At 39.2% G+C, this 23,880-nt stretch overlaps 1 protein-coding gene across 1 annotated transcript in view; it reads right to left on the reverse strand.

Moving 5' to 3' along the window:
* The window catches only part of LOC111234540 (neurexin-2-like), an 89,446-nt gene that overhangs the window by 15,268 nt on the left and 50,298 nt on the right, over positions 1–23,880 (reverse strand). Inside the window, exon 15 of the mRNA XM_022762686.1 lies at positions 1,186–1,367. Coding sequence (XP_022618407.1) covers positions 1,186–1,367 — 182 coding nt within the window. The remainder of the gene's footprint in view (positions 1–1,185; positions 1,368–23,880) is intronic.

A 23,880-nucleotide genomic window follows, 5' to 3' on the forward strand; every position in this document is an offset into this window, starting at 1 on the left:
AGGCTGATTTCCCTCCAGAAAAGACACAGTTGCTGGCAGCTGCTGAGGACTCACATAATTTATTTATTCCTATTTTATCTCAGGATTTGGACTGAGATGCCAATAATAAGCAAATCATATAACCTGTGACAGTAATAATAGCACAGTTAAGACTTTCGTTTAAAAATAGACCATATGTTTATTTATATTTCTTTTTCATTTCATTTAATCGGGATTGTAGCAGCAGTGGTCTACCAGCAAGCTAATATGCTAATATGAGATTGTTTGCTGTCACCTTCATCAACATACAATATCTAGGAAGAAATGGTGCTATTCCGCTCATTTTGGATAAAACTACTTTATCCAAACCTTTGTCACCATTGCATTTTTGCTCCCCCCTCCTCAGGTATATATCATCATCATCATCTACTACAGTTGTATTAATCCTACCTGCTACAGAGCCATCTTAATATCAAGCAAAGAAATGTGTAACTCTTTTTCATTTTATGTTGTGAGCTTTCTTTTCAACCAATTTAAGAATGAAGTTTCAGCGTTAGTCACCAGTGACTTACTTCCAAACACTGGAAAATATTACTCATTAATGTTGCTCAGTGATTTCCTAAGGCATTATGTAGACAATGGAAATAATTTAAAAGTTTGTTATCTTGTGTTCGCAGAGAGAGTGGACTAATTTCCACTGCTCCAGTTGGCTGCCCACTTCACACTGTCCTGATTTTCATGAGATCTTTCATGAGATTTTTTTTGGACAGGGCATTTATAATCTCATATTTATGATGCTTCTTCAGATCAATGTAACACATTTAATAACACAATAAGAGAGACTGTATTTGCTATCAAGGACAATGTATGCCTTATTCTACAGATAATGATGTTTGTCTGTTGTCTTGTTGATTAAATCTAAAAGAAACTAAATTGTTTGGTAAAAGAATATCTGACAATCTCTCTGTGTAAACATTGTTATTGTCTATGTACCTCCAAATTTTGGAAATGTAAGATTTGGAAACCAGAAAAGATATGTGCACAGACATTCATAGAAATGTCTGTGAATAACACATATAAACATATTTGCTTTTTAATCTCTTTCAAGTGTTTTTTAATCCATCAAAGCTGTGTTACAACCCACTTATCTTCCACTGCTCTGTGACATTTACGCGTAAAGCCTCAAACTCTGCTTCCCATCCTTACTATGTGCAGCTGAAGATAGTCGCCGAGCCCATGGGTGCTTTCCACTCGCACCAAGATGGCATCCTTCTGCTGAGTGCTGAAGCCCACGGCTAACCGGTCGGCTCGGGTGCTTGGCCGCTCGTTGGGGGCCCAGGTGAATGTGATGAGAGCCCCCCCTTTGCCAAAGATATATGTGGTTCCAGCTGGAAACAGAGACAGAAAGGGAAACATGAGGAGACAGGCACTAGCTGGAGACAATAAAAGGTAACTTTGGAGCTGTTAATAGGTAGCATTTGTAGTACAACGGCATTGTTTTTGTGCCAATGTTTATCCGACTAAACGTGGCTCAGTCTGCGCTTTTGCTGTCAAAATGATCATTTGGTGTTTAGTTGGAGGTACCCCGATCTTCAAGCACAACTACTGTTATTTGTTTTGTTGTTTGTTTGCTTTTGAAGTAACATCCCCTGCATGAAAATGAGCTTTTGATTTCTCCTTTCACCAACCCACAGCCAGCCCTACCCCCTCCAACCCACTGCTCTGCAGGCGCATCATCTTTCATTTTTCAAAAAACACACAGTAGATAGAGAGAAGCTCAAACCAGGAGGGAAGGAGGAAAGATTTATTAAAGAGGTTCGCTTCACTCTTAAATCACAGTTAAGCAGCCTAATTTACAAAGTTTGATGAAGCTTTACATTCACAGATGTAAACTAATGGCAGGGCATCTTTTATTTTCATGATTCCACATGGCTCTCACACAACTGCAAATACTGAGGATGTGTCCAACAGCTCTGGGTATCCAAAAATAAGGGGCATAGCTTTGCTATGAAATGATTTCACAAACCTTAGTAAACCAAAACATAATCCAGGATTGACGTTATCCATCATAAACAGCACCAATGCCTTTGTTGTCGGCTCAGTGAACACATAAAGTTTGCCTCTTTGAGGGTCACATGTCCTCCAAAATCAAGACAAGGCACTTGTTCTTTTTTTGGAACATAAAAAATTTATCATTTACCGTCATCATCTTTTGCGCTGTCTCTTGGTCCCTTCATCTGACTCACTTCATCTCTACATCAGACATCATCTACAGTACTTACAGAAAGCTATTTTATACATGTTTTATATTTATGATGGTGCCCAGTACCCTGCACTTTTGTTGTTGATACATACACATGCTTGTATTCCATTTGTGATTTTTTAATCAATATTTTTTTTTTTTTTGCATTTTTACAGACCATCTGATATACAGTATATTATTCATGATGCATGCATAATAACGTTAAGCCTTTCCTGTCCAATTCAATTTAATATGAAGTATTAAAGAGTAAGTGATTAATGTGGAGACAGTTTTAAAAAAGCGTAGATTTAAACCTAATAAAAGTTCATCAACCTGCTCATACAGTATGTAGCAGGTGCATGGCAAAGCAATAGTGTCTGGTTAAATTTTTTATCATGCACGTTATTCATCTGCACCCAAAAAGACTCCTTTTCTCCTTGAGATGAATGAGGCATGTTGGTGTTGATTTATTATTTACAAGTCTTGCTGGAATTGCTGAGATACCAGAGAAAATCCACGCAGGCCTGTGCTAAAATCCATTTGCTTTTTCTAACTTCGCAGACAGCTCAGATTGTTAATTATCTACACTTCTTTAAAAACTCTTTCATTTGTGTGACGACATTAAAGTCAGAACTATTACCCATTTTGTATGATCCATGCATTTATTATTACTATTATTATTATTATTATTGTTGATAACACTAGTACCTATAGGGATTAGTATGATTATTTCCACTATAACAATTAACGATTAACAGCAGATAGAATAGCACCATTACCTCTGGGTATAGCTGTTATTATTTTCACTGTTACAATTAACCATCAACAATAAATACTGCTGTTCATGGTCTCTCTCCCTCTCCTCCCCAACCTTGGAGGTTTCTTCCTTTTAAAAGGGAGTTTTTCCTCCTCCCCCTGTCGCCGTGTGTTTGCTCTTTGTGGGAACTGTTGGGTCTCTCTCTATAATAAAGTAAGGTCTCGACTTTAAATGCATATTATTATTTGGCGCTACACAAATAAAATTGAATTGAATTCTAAGTTGAGTCAAATCAAAGTTTAAGTCAAAGTTTTGTCACGGGCCAATGTACTTTTAGATGAGTTAGGTTTGCAGGTGTTGACTGCAAATAGGGAGAGAGATGTCTTCATGTTATAGGGTATGGAAACAAGAATCACCTTCTCTTCTGGGCTTGTTTTAACACCTGAAACCTGAGTGTTGTTTTCATATTTTTCAATGCTCGAATCTCTTCAGTGAAGCACAGACAAACACTTGAGACAAAATTGTAGCCTCAATTTCAGACGTGTTCGAAGACTTGAGTACTCTTCAGCCTGGCATAATGGGTACTCACCACAAAGGTTTCTTATTGACAGGAACTAACTGCTAGTTGGATGCTTTCTTATCACTGAACACTTACTCCAAAGGCTTGGAAACACCATGCACTGACTTTGAATTTAATTAAAAGAGCAGGTTCTCTCACAGTGTTTGTTTCAAACAGATTTTTTTTTCCGACTAAGGTAATCTTAATTAATGTCTGGGATTTGCAGTCAAATGTGATTCACTGACATTAGTTACATCAAAGAGTCTCAATGAGTCTCAAGTCTCAATGTTTTATTGGTTTCTTCCTTTTAGTGAATGTTATCTGCATCTGGCCACTTAGTCTGTCCTCATTTCTGCCAAATGAAATCACTTTTCTTTCTCTTTGAGGAAATACCAGTAAAGACCTCTTTCCTTTTGACAAAGTATAGCCTACTTTAAAAAAAAATTTTTATTCTTATATTAACACATCTACTTACTACTTTTGTACTTGTGTAGCTTAAAATACCGATTATACCCTGAATATAGGAGATTTAAACGACATCATGAAGCCACAATCTAATCCGTCATACAAATGCATCAAACACTACTACCACAAACTACAACAATCTAAATATTGCATTTAATTACACTGCACTACCTTCAGTTTTAGCTTTGTTCTTGTAAAATCCACCAGACAGGCAGGTGAGCCAAGATGTGGTCAGTCAACACATTCTGAGACCCAGTTTCACATAGGGTCTTATTTCAAATTTCACTGTGCAATATATCCTTGAACACCATTTTAAGAGGAATCTCAGGAGACTCAAACCTCATGAACCCAATTTCAGATGCCTAAAAACTGGTCTTGGTAGATCATCACACACATTACATTCAGCAATGTACTGAGTAAAAATGTCACTGTTAGAAAAGCAGGATCATTTTGACTAAACTATGGACAGACAGCTTACAAAAAAGCCTTTGAAACACATGTCAGAGGTGGAAAACCAATTCACACGGGATTATATCACAGCTTTTATTCAAATCTTCCGATGTTTCACATGTGAAATGTAAGAATCCGATGTGAAAACATCAGTTGATGGAAAGCTGGGAAAGACATTTATGGTAAATATTCCCATGTTACCATCTTTGAGTGAGCATTCGTGTTATCAAGAAAAACGTTGTATGAGTACAGAAATGGTCATGTGAGAATCAAAATACTGTGCATTGACACCAAAACCATTAAATTAGGGTTTAATTACATTGAACAATGGTCTTTGGTTGATGTGAAGTATCCATTTGTTTGGTTTTCAAAGTCTTTGTATTAGTAAGTGACAAGTCGGACATATCAGAACATTCTGAAAAATCTTACACTGCAAGCAGCTAAAAAACATGGAAACTGTAGTGTTATATGTGGTCCTGCGAGAACATGAGCTGACAAAGAGAAAGCCAAAGGGTGAATAACATGCACAGCTGCAATGTGCATCATGAAGTATGGGATACTAATGCACTTGCAGGAGAACACGGAAGCATCTGTCTAGAGACGGCAGTAACTCCTGCATTAGTCATACTGTAACGGTAAAGCTTTTCATTACACCTTTCCACCTCCCTGTTCTGTCTTCTCCTATTGCTTCTTTTTTTCCCTGTGTGGTAGACCTGCATCAAATAAAGCAGGCAGTAAATCAGTCTGGTTAAGATTATGACTATAAACATCACGGTTCTCTCCCTTGAAGCAGCTCTCCTCTGTCACAGCCGACTATCTCACGGGAGCGCTCAGCTCTTCTCTCATGACTGTACAATTCATCTGTGCTCAAATAATAGGCCTCCCTTAGAGATTCTTAACTGCGACATGTGCACTGTATAGCACATCTTTATTAGTTGGGAACCTTGATAATTAATTATAGTGTACACAGTCACTGTAATACCGCTGGTGCCTCCCATGAATATTATATAAGTGGTGTGATAGCATATTCACAATAAAAATTAAATTGTAAGGCCCCTTTGTTGGTGTGATACACTGATATTATAGATTCATCTGCTTTTAACAGGCGATGAAATGGTGTCAGTGCAGCTCCCAAATTGGTTGATTGGTTGTCATGCCTTAATGGATCTCTGCACAACAAAAGCAACAGTATGGATTGTTTGTTTGTGCCAGGATGCTTGCTACCCTCTCAAACATCCTGTCCTTTTCATTTGCGCTCTCAGCCAGCTGAATACTCAAGAGACGAGACAACGTGCTCATAGGACTTGCAAAATATACTGAGACGCTGGTGATAATTTGCATCACACATACCAGTTAAGATGTGAAAACGGTTTAAACACATCCACTCAACTCACTGTTAAAGAAGTGAATGAGTATTACCTCTCATAATATTACCAATTGTGACTTTTAAGAGGTTGACAAATAATCATGAATCATAGAAATGGCAACAAGTATCAGCTATGACATTATTAATACAAAGCGGCGGAAATGGTGAGTTACTCATACTTCTATAGCCATTTAAACCATTTCTGGTGATTATGATTCCCACTGGCAGAGTATACTGTGTGCGCATCCGCAGTATGGCTGTATATGGACAGAGATTTTCACAGTCAATAAATATTCTGAATGAATTGCCAGTAGGGCAAAATCATAAGTGTTCAAGTGTAGTATAATATACAATATGCTGTGGAGGCATTAGGCAGGGGCAACAGGGGCATTTTACTGGGAAAACAAAGCTGATTGACTCAGAATATAACCATAAATCTGTAAAGTGTGAGCAGTTTTTCAGAAATGGAGAGTTATGGTGGGATATTAAGTTTGAATTTGCCATCTGACTCATGTCATCTGAGGCACACTTCTTCCATGGTCTATTAAATACAGCTCAGGGAAATGATGAAAATGAATAGTGCAGCCCTCAGCCTGACAGAGAGGACATATAGTTTTAGTTAGAAATGGGGCTGAACAATTATTCAAAATATTATTGAAATTGCAATATGGCCAAGTGAAACATCCAAATCACAGGAGCTGCATTTATTTAAATAAATAAATGATAAAGCAACAAAGTGTCACAACATACCATAAATGAAGCATTGTGGTGCCTACACATCATTCTCCAGACCTAAGGGAACATGCTTGTTTGGTACACAATTTACATGATCATCATTTTTATATTTTATTCAGTGAAAATGAAATGCAAAAATTACCATTCCAACTGAAATCACGACTCACATCACAATCACAATATCTGCCAAAATAATTGCAATATGATTTTTTTTTTGTGCATATCATCTAGCTGTAGTTAGAAATTGCAATCATATACTTAGTACTGTGAACACAGACTTTAGTAATCAAATCAATTGAATTTGATCAATTAAAAACCATGCTAAAAAATCTGAATCTTAAATACTGCTCATGCAGTCGGCACAAGTAGACTTCTGCTATATTAATGGTGAATTGCTGGTTCTGCTCCTATCAGCAATGTGTATCTAGAGTGTCGATTCTCAAATTGAATGTCTTCAACTCAAGAGCGCCTCAAACGACCTTCTTCTTCTCTAATAATGTTAGGGTTTTCTCCCACTCAACTTACAGGTGAACTGGGTCATGGTGAAACTGTTTCGACTCAGATGCAATTCTGACATACTGCATTATGCTTCCTCCTATTCCAAGAGCCACAAAGACGCTTCTCATAAATACACCAAAATATCTTTTATGACAAAAATACACACAAAGTTTTCTTGGGCATTTTACTTGTGTCCTAGTTTTACGGCTTTTCATAACATAAAAAAATGTAGAAAAAAAAAAAAACTCAGTTTTTATACCAACAGTACTGGAATCTTTAAAGTTGTTTCTGTTTTCTTTGTTAAAATTAACTGGTATTTTCCTGTATTGCCATATGAGACCTGTAATTCTATCAGTTAAAAACACTTGTAAATTGAAAATGTAGGGCATATTATAACCTCTTGTATTAGCCCCTATTGCATTTAAAGATATAATCCTCATGAGTTTAATTAAATCAAACCCCATTTTAGGTTGCCGTTTTGTCTGCAACGGGCATTCAATGTATCTACATTCAGTGATTAACTCAGAATATATATAAATTTCCATTGGCACTTGTGTACTGTTCACTCTCTAAAACTGTATCAGAGCTGTATTAAAGGGGAACTCGCATTACACTCTGTTTATAGGTCTTGGGGAGTACTACTGCAAATGTGAAAAAAGTTGTAGGCTATAGAGCATTTTGTGGCTCCGGAGGGAGCTGTGTGAAATCTGACAAACACTGGTTGGGGCTGAAGACTACAAGTCTGAAAAAAATCTGGGGAAAGAAGTGAGTTTACCAAAACTCTGTAGCCCACTCCTCATCTCTGTTAGAGGCTTGATGTTACATTAGCCCCTACTAGCGTACAACACCCAAAGGTACCAGGTTTTGACAAGGAAGAAGAATGTGTGAAGTAAAAAAGACGACATCGCTGGTTCTAGTGCTTCAATTTTTATCTTTTTTTTTTTTTTTTAAAAGGAGCTATTCGTAAGTTGTAAGCTTGGCAACGTCTTGCCAAGAGCTTCAGCCAACATTGCATTTACAATACAAGAGGTTATAATATGCCCAGTGAGCAGCGCTACTTTTTCAGAGCAGACTGGATGCTACAGTGAGGAGACAGGTGTCCAGGCTGGGGCTAGCTGTTTAGCATGCCAACTTCAGTAGAGGAAAAAGAGGTGATAGAAATTGGAAGCAAAAAAAGTTTTAACACTGGAGTTGCTTTCCACCACTGGATACAGCTCTCAGTGAGTAAAGGTGCTTTTGAGTGTGGTGAGTTTGAACATTATATAATAATAATGATATAAGTTAGCAAAAAAAGTTGGCTATGCAATAGCCTTTTAAACTGTCTATCACGAGTGCAATGCTGAAATTGTGCAGTATTTCTTAAATTTTTAATATATCACCGTATTCCTTCACAATAATAGAGTCAAAATCTTCAGCATCTCTTCAAGATCTCTGGCATGGAGGCAGAGGTTTACATTTTGATATAATGGTACAGCAGGGTGATCTATAATGTACTCTCTGACTAACTGGAAAAAAACAAGACTCTGTAACATGCCTGTACTTCTTTAAATAGACTACCATGCATGCCATCACTGTGCCGGTATCTATGTGTTCCTTATGCAATAACCCTCACGTCTGTCCCTTACTGATAATTTTTACTGTATTTGAAGACTGCTTTCTAGTAGCTGTTCATTCCTGTTCAAAATATTTCATATGGGAAGTCTGGAAGACTTAAAAAGCACAAAACAAATGGAACCTTCACATCACCGGTGAGCATGTTAAGTGATTGCTGATGTCTTTTTTTTTTCTTGTTTTGTTCCCTATGATCTTGTTGGTTTCAATTTTCAGGTGCAGTCTCCGCAGCATATCCTCATTTTCAACATTCCACTATCTCATCTTTGCCTGTATGTCATGATCATTCATATTCTTGTAGAAAAGACCTTTTACACCCTGCAATTGCATTGACAGCACATAGCAATTCATATATACATATAAATGGAGACTATGTGGGAATGTAGCCCTTGCATTTCCTTTATGACTCACTTTATCTATTACAGCAAATGCTTTCTTCTCCTCCGTTCACGTTTCCTTTCTCGTGTTTGTTCTGCTTTGCTGCAGATCTAGAGCAGAGCAGCGGTAAGTGGTGGTCTCTGATTTCTGCTCTTACATGCCATCCTCTGCCTTGTCCACTTGTTTCACCCTCAACATTTTGACAAAAAAGTGCAATCAACTAAGCTGCAGAACAGCAATGCCCACAACTAGCATGTCCACAACTAGCTGACGATGATATAATACTAATTATATCAGTGATAAAATTTGTTAGCAGCATTTGGACATGGAGTGGGAGAGAATTTCTGTTTTTATCGTTTGTATGTGTGTGTATGATTGTGTTAATGTGTTTGTGTATGTAGGCCTGCCTCACTATCATCCTGGAGGGTAATGTAATATGTGACCTGGAGGAAATCGAGCCCTCTCTGATAGACCTTCTGATGCCCCTGTCCCTTTGCTTTTCCTGTCTGCTGCTCTTGTAGCAAAATATAAACATTGCGTTATGTCTAGCTGCAGTGAGACACAAGGCACTTTCTTTATATACTCAAAGTATTTGATCTCAGGATAACATGATTTCTGTTTAATTCAGTCTTTTGAATATTGAATCATGCTCAAAGATATTATCATTGAAAGAAACTCACTAAACCATTTCATCCACTTGAGACATCTCTCTGGAAGCATTAGCTGCTCTTTGCTTCACCACAGCCAGACAGTTTTTACACCAACATGGGGGCCCTGGAGGATGAAGTGCAGCAGATTTTTAGTGAGTGTGTTGAACATACGGGTGTGTTGGGAGCATGATCAGGGGGGTCAGCTACAGTGCAATCTTTCTTGCATTCCAGTTGAGAGCATACAAGGTCTTAGGCACTGACGGTTATAGCAATAGCTTGCTCGCTCGTGTAGTGGTTCGGGGGTTAGTTTAACAAGGCAACACTTTGAAACAACACTGTATTTAAGAAGCATGTCCACAACTAGTTCAGGATGGTTACACAAAATTAAAAAAAAGCACTCTGAGTTATTGTGGCACTGCAAGGTCAGAATATGAACTGTGGAAGACAGTAAGCACGTTAGTTACATAATATGTCTCAAGTTGGGATTTGGTTTTCCCTGATATGAGAAATCCTTCAGTCAGTTTGTTAACAATCTTAATTATATCCTTTAATATCTGGTGCACCCATGCAGGGTATTTTGTTTGGCAGACAGAGACATCATATCTTATTTATAACAGCCCAGATAAAATGCCTAAATTGTATAGACTACCATTTACTGAAAAAACACAAAACACAACAGAGTTTAACTGGGCAGTTCTGGTCTTTCCATGGCTTTATCTGAGGTTCAGTTGAACAAAAGCCTAAACAGAAAGTGTAGAAAATGAAAAATCCAATTTGACATGACATCAGTGCATCAATATATAATTTTGAAGTAATTATCTTGATGTATGTTGTTGCTGTAGCTAATTTTGCATCAAACTGTCAAACAAAGCAACAATGAGTGTCTCAGAATGATGAAATGCAAACTGGGTGTTTTTTTTTCATTAGATGGTTTACTGTGAATATAAAGTGATTATTGCAAAAGGTGTCAAATGTCATTAAGTTGAATAACAATATAGAAAAAAGTATAGTTCAATAAATTCTCATTCACCAACTTGTAAGCCATTAGCAAAGCCTAGTACTTGTCAGGAGGAGTGTGTATAACATTTTCTAGTGGAGGTAAGATGGACATTATAAAGGTGCATCGTTAACCACGGAACAAATACATTTGCATTGCAATTTTGTGTAAAACTGCTGATTCTTTTCTCAATAACTGATTTGTTTTTTAGTATATAAAATATCAGAAAATATAAACACAACCAATAAGATTACATTGATTTAATATTTACGCTGGAGAAGCTGGAACCAGAGGATGATTGGCATTTTGGCTTAAAATTATTTTAAAATCACTTCAACAATTAATCAATAATAATAGTTGCAGGCCTAAAAAAATATATAATTCCTTTGCATCTTGAATGTCTCTGATAACGTACTAATTCAGTGGCATCTAATCCTGTTATTTCACTTGGTACTTCATGCTTTTTTATGTCCTGGATGACTCTTCATAGATATACTCATATCATTTTTGTTTTATATAAACAAGAGCTTGCTACACCCTGTAACCAGCATGCTGTGACAATACATGCAATATAACCTGTGTTTAGAATGAGGAGTGTGAGGCATTGCAGCAGGGTAGGTGGCCTATAAATAGCCATAGCCTAGGGACCTCCAGAAGTCTATGGCTAGCCTTGATACAAAAACACGCATATCTATTAAATCCCCAAAAGATTGTAGTGTAGTAGATATAATTTTGTCAATTGTGAGAGTTTATACATTTAAAGTTTTATTTTTTTAATGGTTTATGCATCTGTGATAACAATTACATAACCCAATACTATAGTGAACATTATGCCAATGTTCAATATTAACCGATATCTGCATATGCATTCTCCACAGTGCATTCCAGCATTGTGGAAATGACTTGTAAATCTTAAGTACCGTATGTTGCAGTAAATTAAATTTCTTGTTCTGAAGCACATACTTCAGAACAACCTACAGTACAAAATTTACAATAGAGGTAATTGAAAATTTATCAGTGAGTTCTTTGAAGTGTTTTTTTTATAGGCCTGTTTGATCACAGGCTGTGCTGTGCCTGTAAAAGCCTGGTCCAGAATGATACGGCTTTAATAGCGCAGATGTAATTCATCACATTTTTAGCCCCTTTGCGTCTGACAAAACTGCTGCGGTGAAAAAGACACTACAAATCCACTGGGTCTCTTTTTATAGGACATAAAAGTGAGTCTTAGGACAGAAATTTCAAATTGCAATATAAAAGGGAGCAATGACTCTGGTGTCAGTGCTTTGAAGGACCCAATTTAAGTAGCGTAGCCAATTTGATGTAGACTGTTGAGGATAGGTCAATACCTTATATCCCTCCATTGAACACAAAGTATATTCTCTCTTATGAAACAGTTTAACAAGACAGATTTCATATCAAGATGGAAAAGATATTGCCATTAAATCCTGTGATGACTGTTCTGTATTTTAAGCACCCATGAAAGGAAGCTGCTCTCTCTGTCCTGTCATGTGCCACTAATCACAAAATACTGTAGAAATCACCTTTGAAACAAAACAGGCTCCCTTATAGTGAGTGCATTACACTGCTTACACATCATCATTGATGTGTATTTGCAATGTAACAAACACAGCTCTTCCGAAGCTGTAGCATAGTGAAAAGTAACATGGGGAAAGGGCAACCAATACTTGATACTGATGGGCAGATAAAGGGGCTTAATGATGCACAGAGGCTGCAGCACATCCTCAGCCGGTGAAGGATCCATTATCTCACTAAATGTCACTAGAGAGCCACCAATATTGCCACCAATATAGGAACACGGCTAAACCCTATTTATCTCTACAAAACCAAAGTTACTGATGTAAATATGTCAGACAGCAAAAACATGCTCATATCTAATTCCTATTATTCTTGACCTTTGACACTTGGTGCAATCAGCTGCTTTATAGTGAGGCAAAATTATGCATTAGTGAACAGCAAGTTGAGAATGTCTTACCATGGCCCCCTCTGGTAAGAAAGGGCATCCTGTTGATGGCAATAGGAACGGTGCCATGCTTATTGTGGAAATGGTGGACATGGTGCGTGGTACTGAGACTAGAAGACACACGTGCTGTTCCAGTCTGGATGGGGAGTGCAGTAAGCAAGGCAAACCAGAAGACTAGTCTTGAACAATAACTTAGGCCCATGCCTAGGCTAAACTGTGACCAGCTGCTCCGCTGTCCAAGCACAGGGGTGGCTGCAAAGAGTCTACCCATGTATATTAGATCCACGTGGGTCAAGGACAGACAACTTGGCCAAGCTTTGACCTCAGACAGTTCAACTTGAAGACCACAGGGCATCTCAGTGACAATCTGGGCCCATTTCTGTCATAATCCCTTTGGTTTGGTTAGGGAGTTCGAAGATGATGAGAAATATCCTTTGAATTTACCCAAAAAAATAACCCAAAAAATTGGATTTCAAGAAAGCAGTCAATATCCAGTTAACGTTGCTGTGGATGAAACTGAAGGGCAACCAACTTATCTATTATTGGTTACCATTTTGCCATGACAAAATGTCTACTGCACAGAAAAGCCAGTGTTAAAACCTCTTTGAAAACCATCCCAAAGCACATTCTTCAGAAAGATACACATCCAAATGAAGAATGGGGAAAAAAATCCACCCGTAATTTCAAACAGGCATGTTGCTCAACCATGATATTTAGGCATGAAAAGTGGCAGGACAGAGCTTCATGTGACAAGAATTCTGATAAGAGTCTCCATCGCCCACAGGTAGAGCTTGAGGGCAGCTGAGCCTGCCCACTAAGAAGAGTGCCCCTCCACCGCAGCAGAAGACATAACACGCTTCTGTGGGAAACTGGATCATTTCATTAAGCAAAAAAAAAAAAAAAAAAAAAAAAAAAAAAAAAGAACAAGGAGATAAAAATAAGCACAAGTGAAGATACAGCGATGAAGGGTGATGCAGGAACCAGCGCTTTTGTTTCCCTTTAGCCAGAGAAGAGAACGGAGATAGGGAGGGGAGAGAGAGAGAGAGAGAGAGAGAGAGAGAGAGAGGGGGAGAGAGAGAGAGAAAGAGAAAGAAAGAAGAAAAAAGGGAGAGAGGGAGCAGTATCTGCAGCAGCGCGGTAAAGGAGAAAATCCAGAAAATAAATAAATAATTTCTCAGCAGCTCCTCATTCACTCGCACAAAGGCGCAGCAAATCCAGCGAACGGTAACGTCTGGTGTGGCGGAGCTGCAGCCAGAATGCAGCCGTAGCGCGAGTGTTTCTATTTCAAGTGAACGTATGATCCTTCCTCTCGCGCTCCACCTGCTCAGTCTCACACAGTAAAAAGCCTACTGCTGCATTCCCCTCACCGCTGCTCCTCTCTCCTCTCCCCTCTCCCGTATCCTCTCGTCCGGAACTGCTGTACTGCCTCAAACTGAGGACGGCTAACGTGACAGCCGCATGTGTTTGTCTCTGGTGGAGGGCAGGTGATTCTCCGCAGATGAGATGGCTCGGATGCCAGAGACTGAGATGTTGCCTTGGACTGCTGCAGCAAAGATTATGCTAATTAAAAAGCACCGTCGGATCATAATGAATCCCGGATGAGTGAAATTCCAGGACGGTCTGGACCCCAGCGAAAAATAACCTTGGCTTGGAGTTGTGGTCTAACGAATGCGAGATTAAGGAGCTCTTCTAAATGCATACTGTAGTCAGAGGCTCTGATCCAGCCGTGTGTTTGTGTGTGTGTGTGTGTGTGTGTGTGTGTGTGTGTGTGTGTGTGTGTGTGTTTGTGTGCGTGTGTGTGCGTCTGAGAAGGAGAGTCTGAGAGCAAATGAGTGAGGGGGGGGTGAGGTGGGGGGTGGGGGTGTGGTGGAGAGAGAAAGGGTGGGTGAGCGATAGCAGGAGGGCGGGAGAGACAGAAAGAGACAGCGAAAGAGAAAACAGGCAGCCACAGCGCAAACACACAGGGAAATAGTGAGGCAAGAAAATGGGTTGTGTGAATAAATACATGCTACAGATTCACAGCGCGCTGGCTTGCAGGTCCTGGCAGTAACACGTAGGAATCATACTGCAGAGGAGGAGCCTGATTTAGGTGAGCTGTCAGAGCTGTTACAGAATGAACAGAGGGGTATTGGTGTGGATGTGCTCCTCACATAAATGCTGGAGAGCTACAATAGGCATGAATGACAGAAACACAAATACCTGTCAAAATAATATAATACAGCTCACTACCTTAGGCGGAGGAAGCTACAGGCTGTGGTATGTAATCCATTTTGAGGAAATCAAGGGCTTGCATCAAAATTCATCCTCAAGCCTCTCTTTTCCAAGCTTTGCATTGTCATACCTTTGCTGTTTTAACACTCCAAATCAATTTGCTCTAATCCCTCTGCCTGATGTGTGCTTCTTATATCTGTGCACAAGTCACCCCTGTGTTGGAGAGCCCTGTAGATCTCTGCTCTCATGCTGGTTAACCATGCAGAACTTAATCCTAGTTATGACTGATCTGAGTTCAGAGGTATTCTAACAGTTTTCCGAGCTGTTTTGGGGGTTTTGTGGGGTGCGGAAATGTGATGATGAGATGAATTGGAATGTATTGACACTCGAGCGGATGAACACGTTATCAGAGACGGAGAGACAAAGTGGGGAGGGACTGGAGGTAGAAGAGATGGAGCCAAATACCGAGGGAAACAGAGACAGAGAGAGAGATTGCAGTGGAGAAGGGAGAAGAAGAGAGACTGCAGCTATATCAGCTAAATCACGGTCGATAGAGATATCAGCTGGGATTGCCTAGTCGGTTGAAAGGACACGCATGGAAACAGGAGGACAGAGGCGAGCCATGCAGCACCACCTCTCATAGTGACAAGAAGTCGACGCAGGCCATTACTCAAGCAGGGGAGTGGGAGGGGGAGGGGGGGGGTGTCTGATTGAACAAAAAGAACAGAGGAGGGCTGAGTGCACAACACTCTGGTACGGCAAGTGCCCTAACAACACGTATAGACATTCATCTGCTGGCAATATGAACATAAATAAATTGAACCAATCCCCCCCCCCTCCCACATCTGTCCAATCTGAATCATAGGGAGATTTAAAGCCTTTATGTGTATCCTCTCCTTTATGTAGTGCACGCCAACTTAATCAAACATACACCAGCGAAGATGCAGAGCACAGCCTGCCTATAGACACATTTACAGTAATGACTATTTGGTGTGGAAACACAACCACACACTGCTTTATTTATAATGTCTAAGCTGAAATAAAGGCAATCATGACAAATAATTTGAATTAGATTCTTTTTCTTAATTACACACACAATCATGTCCAAATTACACCAGCTGTCTATTCCATTTAAATTAACTGTGAGGACGGGGTATGAGAAGTTGGAACAGGATGATTTATAGCCAGTGACTTGGTCTGTCAGGCTCTCCAGCATTTGAGCATCTTTCTAGGCAGCGGATATCTTGATGTCTTGGTGAGAGCCGTCTAGAATGAAAGACTTGTATTAATCAGTTTACGTGCTTGAGGGTTGCTCAACATGATGAAAGCCATGCTATCTGGACAACAAGAAGGAGGGAGGCTGGGTGATTGTAACCTTGTGTTGTCCTTGGTTATTTATTAAGACGAGCTATACCATGCAGCTGGTAACACACACCTAGACACACCTTACAGGATATACATCAAACACACATTTGATGTGTGATGATATATTTTATGATGAGCTTTAATTAATTCCAACTGACTTCTCTTGGATTTTGAAAATGGAATGGCTGTCTTACATCTGCTCTTTCTGCAGTTCCAAGTCCAATAAACCTTTGATTTGCATTTTTATATTTTCCTACAGGCTATTTTCAACCTTTTTCTCCTACTTATAGAGCAGTTTGGCAGATCTCTATGAATTTACATAATCACATTATTGTTGCATATATGTCACAATACATAGCATATAAACTACAAACAGATAATGTTTAGATTTCTTTGTAGCAAGTCAAGAGATTTTTTGCAAACTTGCAAATGACATGACGTGAGAGGACGTGTATAGCGTTTTAAATACTTAAGAAACCCAAATGTGCACTGTTTGTTCTCAGGAGGATTTGTGAGAGAAGATTTTTCACAGACATCCAGTCTCGCCCCAGGGGGTAAAGTAGCAGGATTAATCATAGCACTTTCAGATTAATTACTCATAATGCGAGCATCCCCTGAAAGGCATGGCCTGCAGTTGTGATGTTTGGTTGATTTCATTAGGCTCAAAGCGACAACACCTAAAATAAGCCTGGCGTAGATGGTGCAAAGAAAGGAGAAACAAGCTAAAAAATACGAAGGCACTGAAATGCGCAAGTATAAGTATAAACTGTGCAGCTGGCAGAAGAGGTTGTCGGGCAAATTCTTTAAAAAAAAAAAGAAAAAAGAAAAAAAGAAGTCATCAGATAAGTCACTAGCAGCACCAGGTGGAACAAAACAGAACCAGAACCCCTCACTGATGCCATTTTGTTTTTTTTAATTAATAGCTGATAGCAATAGGAAGCTCACGGAGCTCTCAGATGTGCAGTTGGAAAAAAGAAAAAGCTTTACTTACACAAGATTTTCTCCTCTAGATTCACACCTTGATTAAACATGATTTTCCACATTTTTTTTTTTTTAACCAACTTTGGTGTCCTGGCAGACTGCGTGCACTCTCCTCTGAAATGACACTGCATATGACAGTAGGTTGCACATTGTTGGCTGCACATAGCGCTGTCAAAAATAGATTCTATTTACTTGTTTAGCTCAGCTTAGAAGCCTCAGCGTGTCTCCTGGAAGGGAAGAGCAGCAGCAATCCTTGCAATGTACAGAAAGTCCCCCCCCAACAGAGGGGTAAAAAGAATCTTGAATTTGAACGACTACAATTCCTAAATGTTGTGCAAGAAGAGCTGCTTGAACCATCTTCCTTCCCCCATCCATGGTTTAGCTTTGGCCTTTAGAAGTAAAAGAAATAATAAATAAATCGGAGCCACAGAGGAGGCAGTCGGCTGTCACCATGGAGGAAGATACAATTATTGCTTGGCTGAGTTGTTTGTCCTCTTCACTCTAGAGCCTAATTTTGATGATGAGCCTGAAAAAGCATCAGTAGGATAGTTGGCCATAGAGGTAGTCCTGCCTGTTATTGGCCTGCGTCGATCTACTTGTCTCACTCATTATATTAACATTAAAGAAAGCACCAGCATGAAGGATTTCACTGTTGCCATGACTGCAAAATGTGTAGTGTCCAACCCCTTTAGGAGATTCTAAAGATATTGAGAATGATGGATGAGCTAAACCTATCTAATTTATCAGGCCTGTCTCTCTATATTCATGATTATATTATACATTTATACATTATATAGTAAGTTTTTAGCCTTGCAATTTAATGTGAACAGATTGAGAGCTTTTCGAGTTAAGAAGTGGTTTATTTTGCACACTTAGGATTTCCTAAAGGGACTTTTGTGCGTCTTTGTACACCATCCACTCTGTGCAGAACCTCGGCTTCATCTTCATTCCATTTGGTGGAAAATTGTGCATGGAGCTCTCGCCTTTTCATGTCTGTCTTCTATCTAGTTTCCTAGCATACTTCACAATGATGTCTCATATATTAATGATTCTCTTCATTAATGATGATGTGTGATATTCTAAGACTAGAGATTTCAGAAATCAGTAGGCCAGTCATTGTTCGTAAAAGAAAAGTAGCTACTGCCAGTTAAAAAAAAAAAGAGAAAGAAATGGTTTGTTTCAATCACTGTAAAACTTCTCTCTTCTGAGTGATATGGCAAAGATCAGAACCACCTTGTTATTCCAGGATCCTGCTACTAATTAATACCTGTATTACAGTCCATGTGTATGACTCAGTCATAATTAGAAAATCTTTTACTTGTTCAAAAATCAGCAGACACACTTTTATCCAAGACCAGGTCTCCTGCTTTCTCTTTGAGCCTCCTTATACTTTCTCCATGTGTGTTTTTTAAAGTCTTTAGTTTTAAATTACTTTCAACAGACACTGTGGTCCAGCATACACTATATTGTGGACTTGTTGAGAACTGGCCTTTGCGGATATATGTAAGCTTTATAGTAAAATAACTCGTCTTGACTGTCTGAATGGATATTTTGTATTCCTATCTAAAAAACATCCTTTATAAATAATTTCTTTATTATTATTTCTGCTGAGTTTTTTTTTTTAAGCAGAATATCTGAAAAACTACTGAAAAGAAGTCACTGTAATATGACGTAGAGTCAGGCTATGGACGAAGTGTTTTTGGGGTTGGTGTATTTCTATACATGACCTTCTTTCTAGTTTGCTGGTCTACTTCAGAATATACAGTGTTTGGAAACGGTTGTCTCTTTGTCACATGTTGTAACATTAAACTTAAGCTGTGTCTGCAATCGCTCCTTTGTTCATTCATTAACGCCCCTAAATAACAAACTCTTAGTATTTTACTCTAAAATCCTCATCATCATTGACTGGTTAGTGTTTTACAATTGGAATTTTCTAATCTATCAAAGGTGTTGCATTGAACAAAAATTTCATACTGAGAGTTTGGACAAAAAAAAAAAATCACAGAGGGTAAAAATGTTGCATAATAGGTAGTAAATATGGAGAGACTTTGGAAATAGCCATTCATCTGCCATGCCCTCGTTCACTCCCTCCACTTGATATTACGTAACACCATACGTGTGAAAGCCCACTTAATGAGCAAGGGGCAGGGTGTGAGGGGAAGACTTAAAATAGAGCGCTGTCTTTATGCTGCATTCACGCAATATTGGTAGAATGGGAAGAACAAGAAAGACATTCCTTATTCTGATTTATTATCTGATTTATTTCATTGATTAAAGGCCTGTTATTATAATTCCATGAAGAATCAGTGACACACGGCACATATGTGTTCGTCTTTCTGTATGACGTATTTGTCAGCATTAGTGCATTTGCAGCCATTTTGCCAACAGTTTGTTGATATGTCTGTAGTTCTTTTCATCAAGAGGGAGATATCGTTGGTGCCAGAAATGATCATGATGTGAATCGTTTTTTCCCCACTCGGGCTGCTCGAAGTCAACAATATGATGTGAGAGCAGCATTATCTGCAGACTACACAAAATTTACTTTTTAGTGATGACTGAATGAAAAACATTGTTTGTTTTGTGCACTGCAGTTATTGTGAGTCAATGATTGCAATGTGTGATCGTCAGGTAAGTTTATAAGTGTCTTCAATAATGATCAAAACAAATTATATTCCTACCAGAGAAATGTGCAGAAGTAAATGTTGCTCTCCTACTGTAATCTCTGTGTGTGTCTCTCTCCCCAATGGTGCTGAAACTTTCAAAGTCTATCTTCGCCTCAGTCTCATTCTAACAGCATTCTAGCAACCACACATAACACCAAGGCAACCACCCGAAACAAAGTGGTGATACCTCAAAATCAATGAAAGGAGAAAACAAGATTGGTTAACAACGATCTTGCCACATCTTGCCAAACAGCCACAATATCGCAGCAATCACCAAGCAAAATCATCTGATGCAGATCTGGATCCAGATGCACATTGAGAGTTGCCAAACATTTTTTTAATATTATAAAATGATTTAGACGACTGCGTGACAGATGTGTGCGGCACATTTAACCTGTCTTACTGTCCTGCTTTAGATTTTATGTTTGTATCACAGTTTATTTAGCGTGGGGGACAGATTTAGAAAGCTGATCCTCATCCCGGGGACAAAAACTCTCAGTCGTTGCTTATTACATGTCACAGTTCCACTTTTGCTTGTTTTCAAGTACACAATAGTGAAGCTCAGAACGTGGAACATTACTCTACTGATGTGATGTGATCTGTCAACATCACATAATTTACTTTTTGGAGTTTGAATCATGCATGGTTATGTACTGAATTCATAATGCGATAGCCCACAGCAAGCTGGAATTACAAACAGGTGTGTCCCCTGACACTTGTAAAGATGTGAGACATCCCAGTGTGAAATGACTCTCATTGCAATGGGCACAGATCAGTATAGACATGAGGGAAAGACAAATGTATGTTACTGCCTCAGGTGTCACGCATATAGCAGCAGAACTGTTCTTGATGAGTCTCATTATTCCTATAGCAAGCAAACGTATAATGTTGTCCATACAGCCCAATCCTCTAGCATGTACAAGCTTGTCATGTTGGCATTAAGTGTATTTACTGAATAGATCTTGCACTGTATGCACTTCACCATGGGGGAAAACGCTAAAATAGTTTTCCATCTTACTGTAAAGCATTTGTTGGATGTGAATAAAGGCAGCTATCTATATGTTTTATTAACCCCTATAGGCCATGGGAGAGATTGTGAAATACTGTATCACTGCCTAAACAACAGCAGTGCCCACGGTACATTGAAAACTGTACATAGAGTCAAATTAAATGAGAAATGCATGAGTGTCATGAATATATCATCATCATCATTACAGTTGAATCTGAAGAAAAATGTATAAGGGACAGTTTCTTACTTCACAATATGAAGGAGGTGCTGCAAATCTTTTTATTATTCATTGAACATAGTGAAAAGTGAGTGAACTAGCTATCAAAATGAATTGGGAGCAAAGAAGAAAATGTAAAGGTTTTCTTTCGCTGAGCATGCAGAGACTGGTGCTTTGTTGTACAATGACCAGGGAGTCAGCCAGGAATAAAGAGGAGGTGACTAAGAGAAGGGGTATATAGAGAGAAATAAAAGGCAGAGAATGGAGGGTTTGTTTGTGTGAGCGAGAGAGATAGAGATGTAGGAACAGAGAGATCACCAGTACATTTGCAAGACATACATATCAAATGCAAAGCCTGGTTTATTTGACCTGCCGCGGAATATGATGCAGCTCACTTACAGTATTACTCTGTTGTGAATTAACTCCAGATTGAGTACGTGTGGATACATTTCGAGCGGTATCAAGTCTTAGATGAAGGAGCTCTGGTGGACACTGCATACAGTACCTACAAACTGCAGAATAATGAACAAACTGACAGACAAGTACACATTATCTCTGTACTGAACCATGAGGGGGGACTGCATTGTGCATTTTATTTTGTTTGCTTTGTGTTGCGATAATAATTCATTGTTAGCCAAAAAACCTCATTAAGTCTTTGGGCAGGTACGTGTTCACACAAGCACTGTAATGCAAAGCACACTGTGTTTGCTTGTAGTAAAATGTGCTATATACTTTAAATGAACTTGCCTTGAATTTGAAGAAATACAAAAGGAACGGAATTGCGTCTATTTGTGAATTTGAGATCAACACTTAAAAAAAAATGAATTTGCAGATAAGTAAATAGAGTGTAAAGAAGTTTTTTTTTAAATCAGCAAACAACATTATATTTGCAACTCTAGCGACAAGAAGGAATCTTTGGTGAAAGATTGGTGCCTGTGACGAGGTCCATGTAATGACTTGCTAGTTAAGGTGGCCTTGTGCCGTCCCACAAAACTTGACATGCATGTCAAACCCTCTATTTATCCACAAGTCTTCTAATTACATGGGTTACTTACAATGGCTTTGACTATTACTGCTACGCAGATCATTGCAGCTGTATGACTGCCTTGTTATGACCCGTTTCCATAAACTAATCTGCTGAATGCCAATTTTATATGGATCGTGAGTTTTAATAGGTTACAGAAGTGGGCTGGGGAAAGTGAAGGATTAGTACATGGGCTTTTATCAGGCCACAGAGACAGCTCCAGCAGCTGAAGACAGCAGCCAGTTGCTCTGGCTGAAGGGAAAAGACGACAGTTGTGACCTCAAGTATAGAAATCCATCTTATATTGAGAAGTATATCAAGGGCGATGTATAGTCTGTAGCTGAGAGTATCCCAAGCACAGTCCCTTCATCGACGGCATGTGTGGCTGTTTTTAGCTTGAACCATTTGAGTCAGTATGTACAATGTTAATCCAAGGTGACATGTATTTGGAAAAGACACGCCAGGACAAAAAAAATAAGAAAAGATGCTTGATGATGATGATGTGCCTCAATTTCATGACAATAGAGAAGACAGGCTTTAATCACCTCTACGAATGCAGCCACAAAGCTGAGCTGAAACTGCCTAAATATCCATCTATCATATGTATTGGGCATACCTCTGTTAGACTTAACGTGATCCTTAACAGTGATGCGGTCTGGTGTATGCTGACATTTTCCTGATAACATTAAATAACTGCAGTTTCTTTCAACGTATCTGTAACCTGAGCACATATGCTCTGACTTTAAAGATCTGTAAGTCCTGTCATGTTGCTTTAAAAGCCTGGCAAAGTTGAGTGACAGGAGTGTTTTGATATGACTGGCCTCTATAGCACTCCTTGGTAAATTATTTTGTAGGTAAAGACCTATATACAACATATGTAATCCAATCTAAACAATGATGATAGTTATAATGTTGATGAATGTACTACAAGTCACTGCTGATGTTATGTAAAATTCAAAATGATGTGATGTTGTGGATCCTCAACCCAAAGGCTTTCCGAAGCCTAGTGTAGACAACCACAATGACGTGGCTGCATTTCTTGCACTCTCTCATCCTAAATTCTTCATTACAATGGGTTATAATTTTATTGCTCACCAAACAGAGTGAGAGCTCTGACTTTGTGAGAGGAGCAGCAAGTGAATGATGTATAAGTGAGTGTGTCACTGTGTTGGTGAGCGTTAGAGAGAGTGACAGAAAGAATTAAACGAAGCCGGAGAGAGGCAGACTCTGAATCTGAAGGCCTCTGTGTCTAGCCTTTATGATGTAAACTGAATGTAACCTTTCTCCTCTCACACAGCCCCTGCAGTAGGGACTAGGAGCCCCCCCACCCCCACCCCACCCGGGAGCCAGCAGAGACTTGTATTCATCTGAGGCTCAGCTGCTGCGTGGCCTGGGTGTCAAGTGAAACCCACCATGTTCCCATGCAGAGTGCTGCACAGAGGGACAGTCAGAGCGGGATGGGGACTGTCCACTTGCTAATCAAACCTTGCATAATGTTAGCGCCAAAACTGGACAGCGCCCGAGAGAGGCTTTGGGGACTATCATCCTGGAAAACTGGAGAATGAACAGAGGCCCTAACTGCCACTGTGAAACAATTTTTACTTTATCTTGTATCTCTACACACCCACAGTACTCATTGTGTGCAGAAGCACCGAGACTCTTGGCAAGCCTCTGACCCCACTTTTACACCATTTATTGCTGTAATTATATGTGCTCTTGGTTACTTCACCTGCAGGCATATT

The sequence above is a fragment of the Seriola dumerili genome, unplaced genomic scaffold (assembly GCF_002260705.1).
Source record: "Seriola dumerili isolate Sdu_G_001 unplaced genomic scaffold, Sdu_1.0 BDQW01000449.1, whole genome shotgun sequence".
Lineage (NCBI taxonomy): Eukaryota > Metazoa > Chordata > Actinopteri > Carangiformes > Carangidae > Seriola > Seriola dumerili.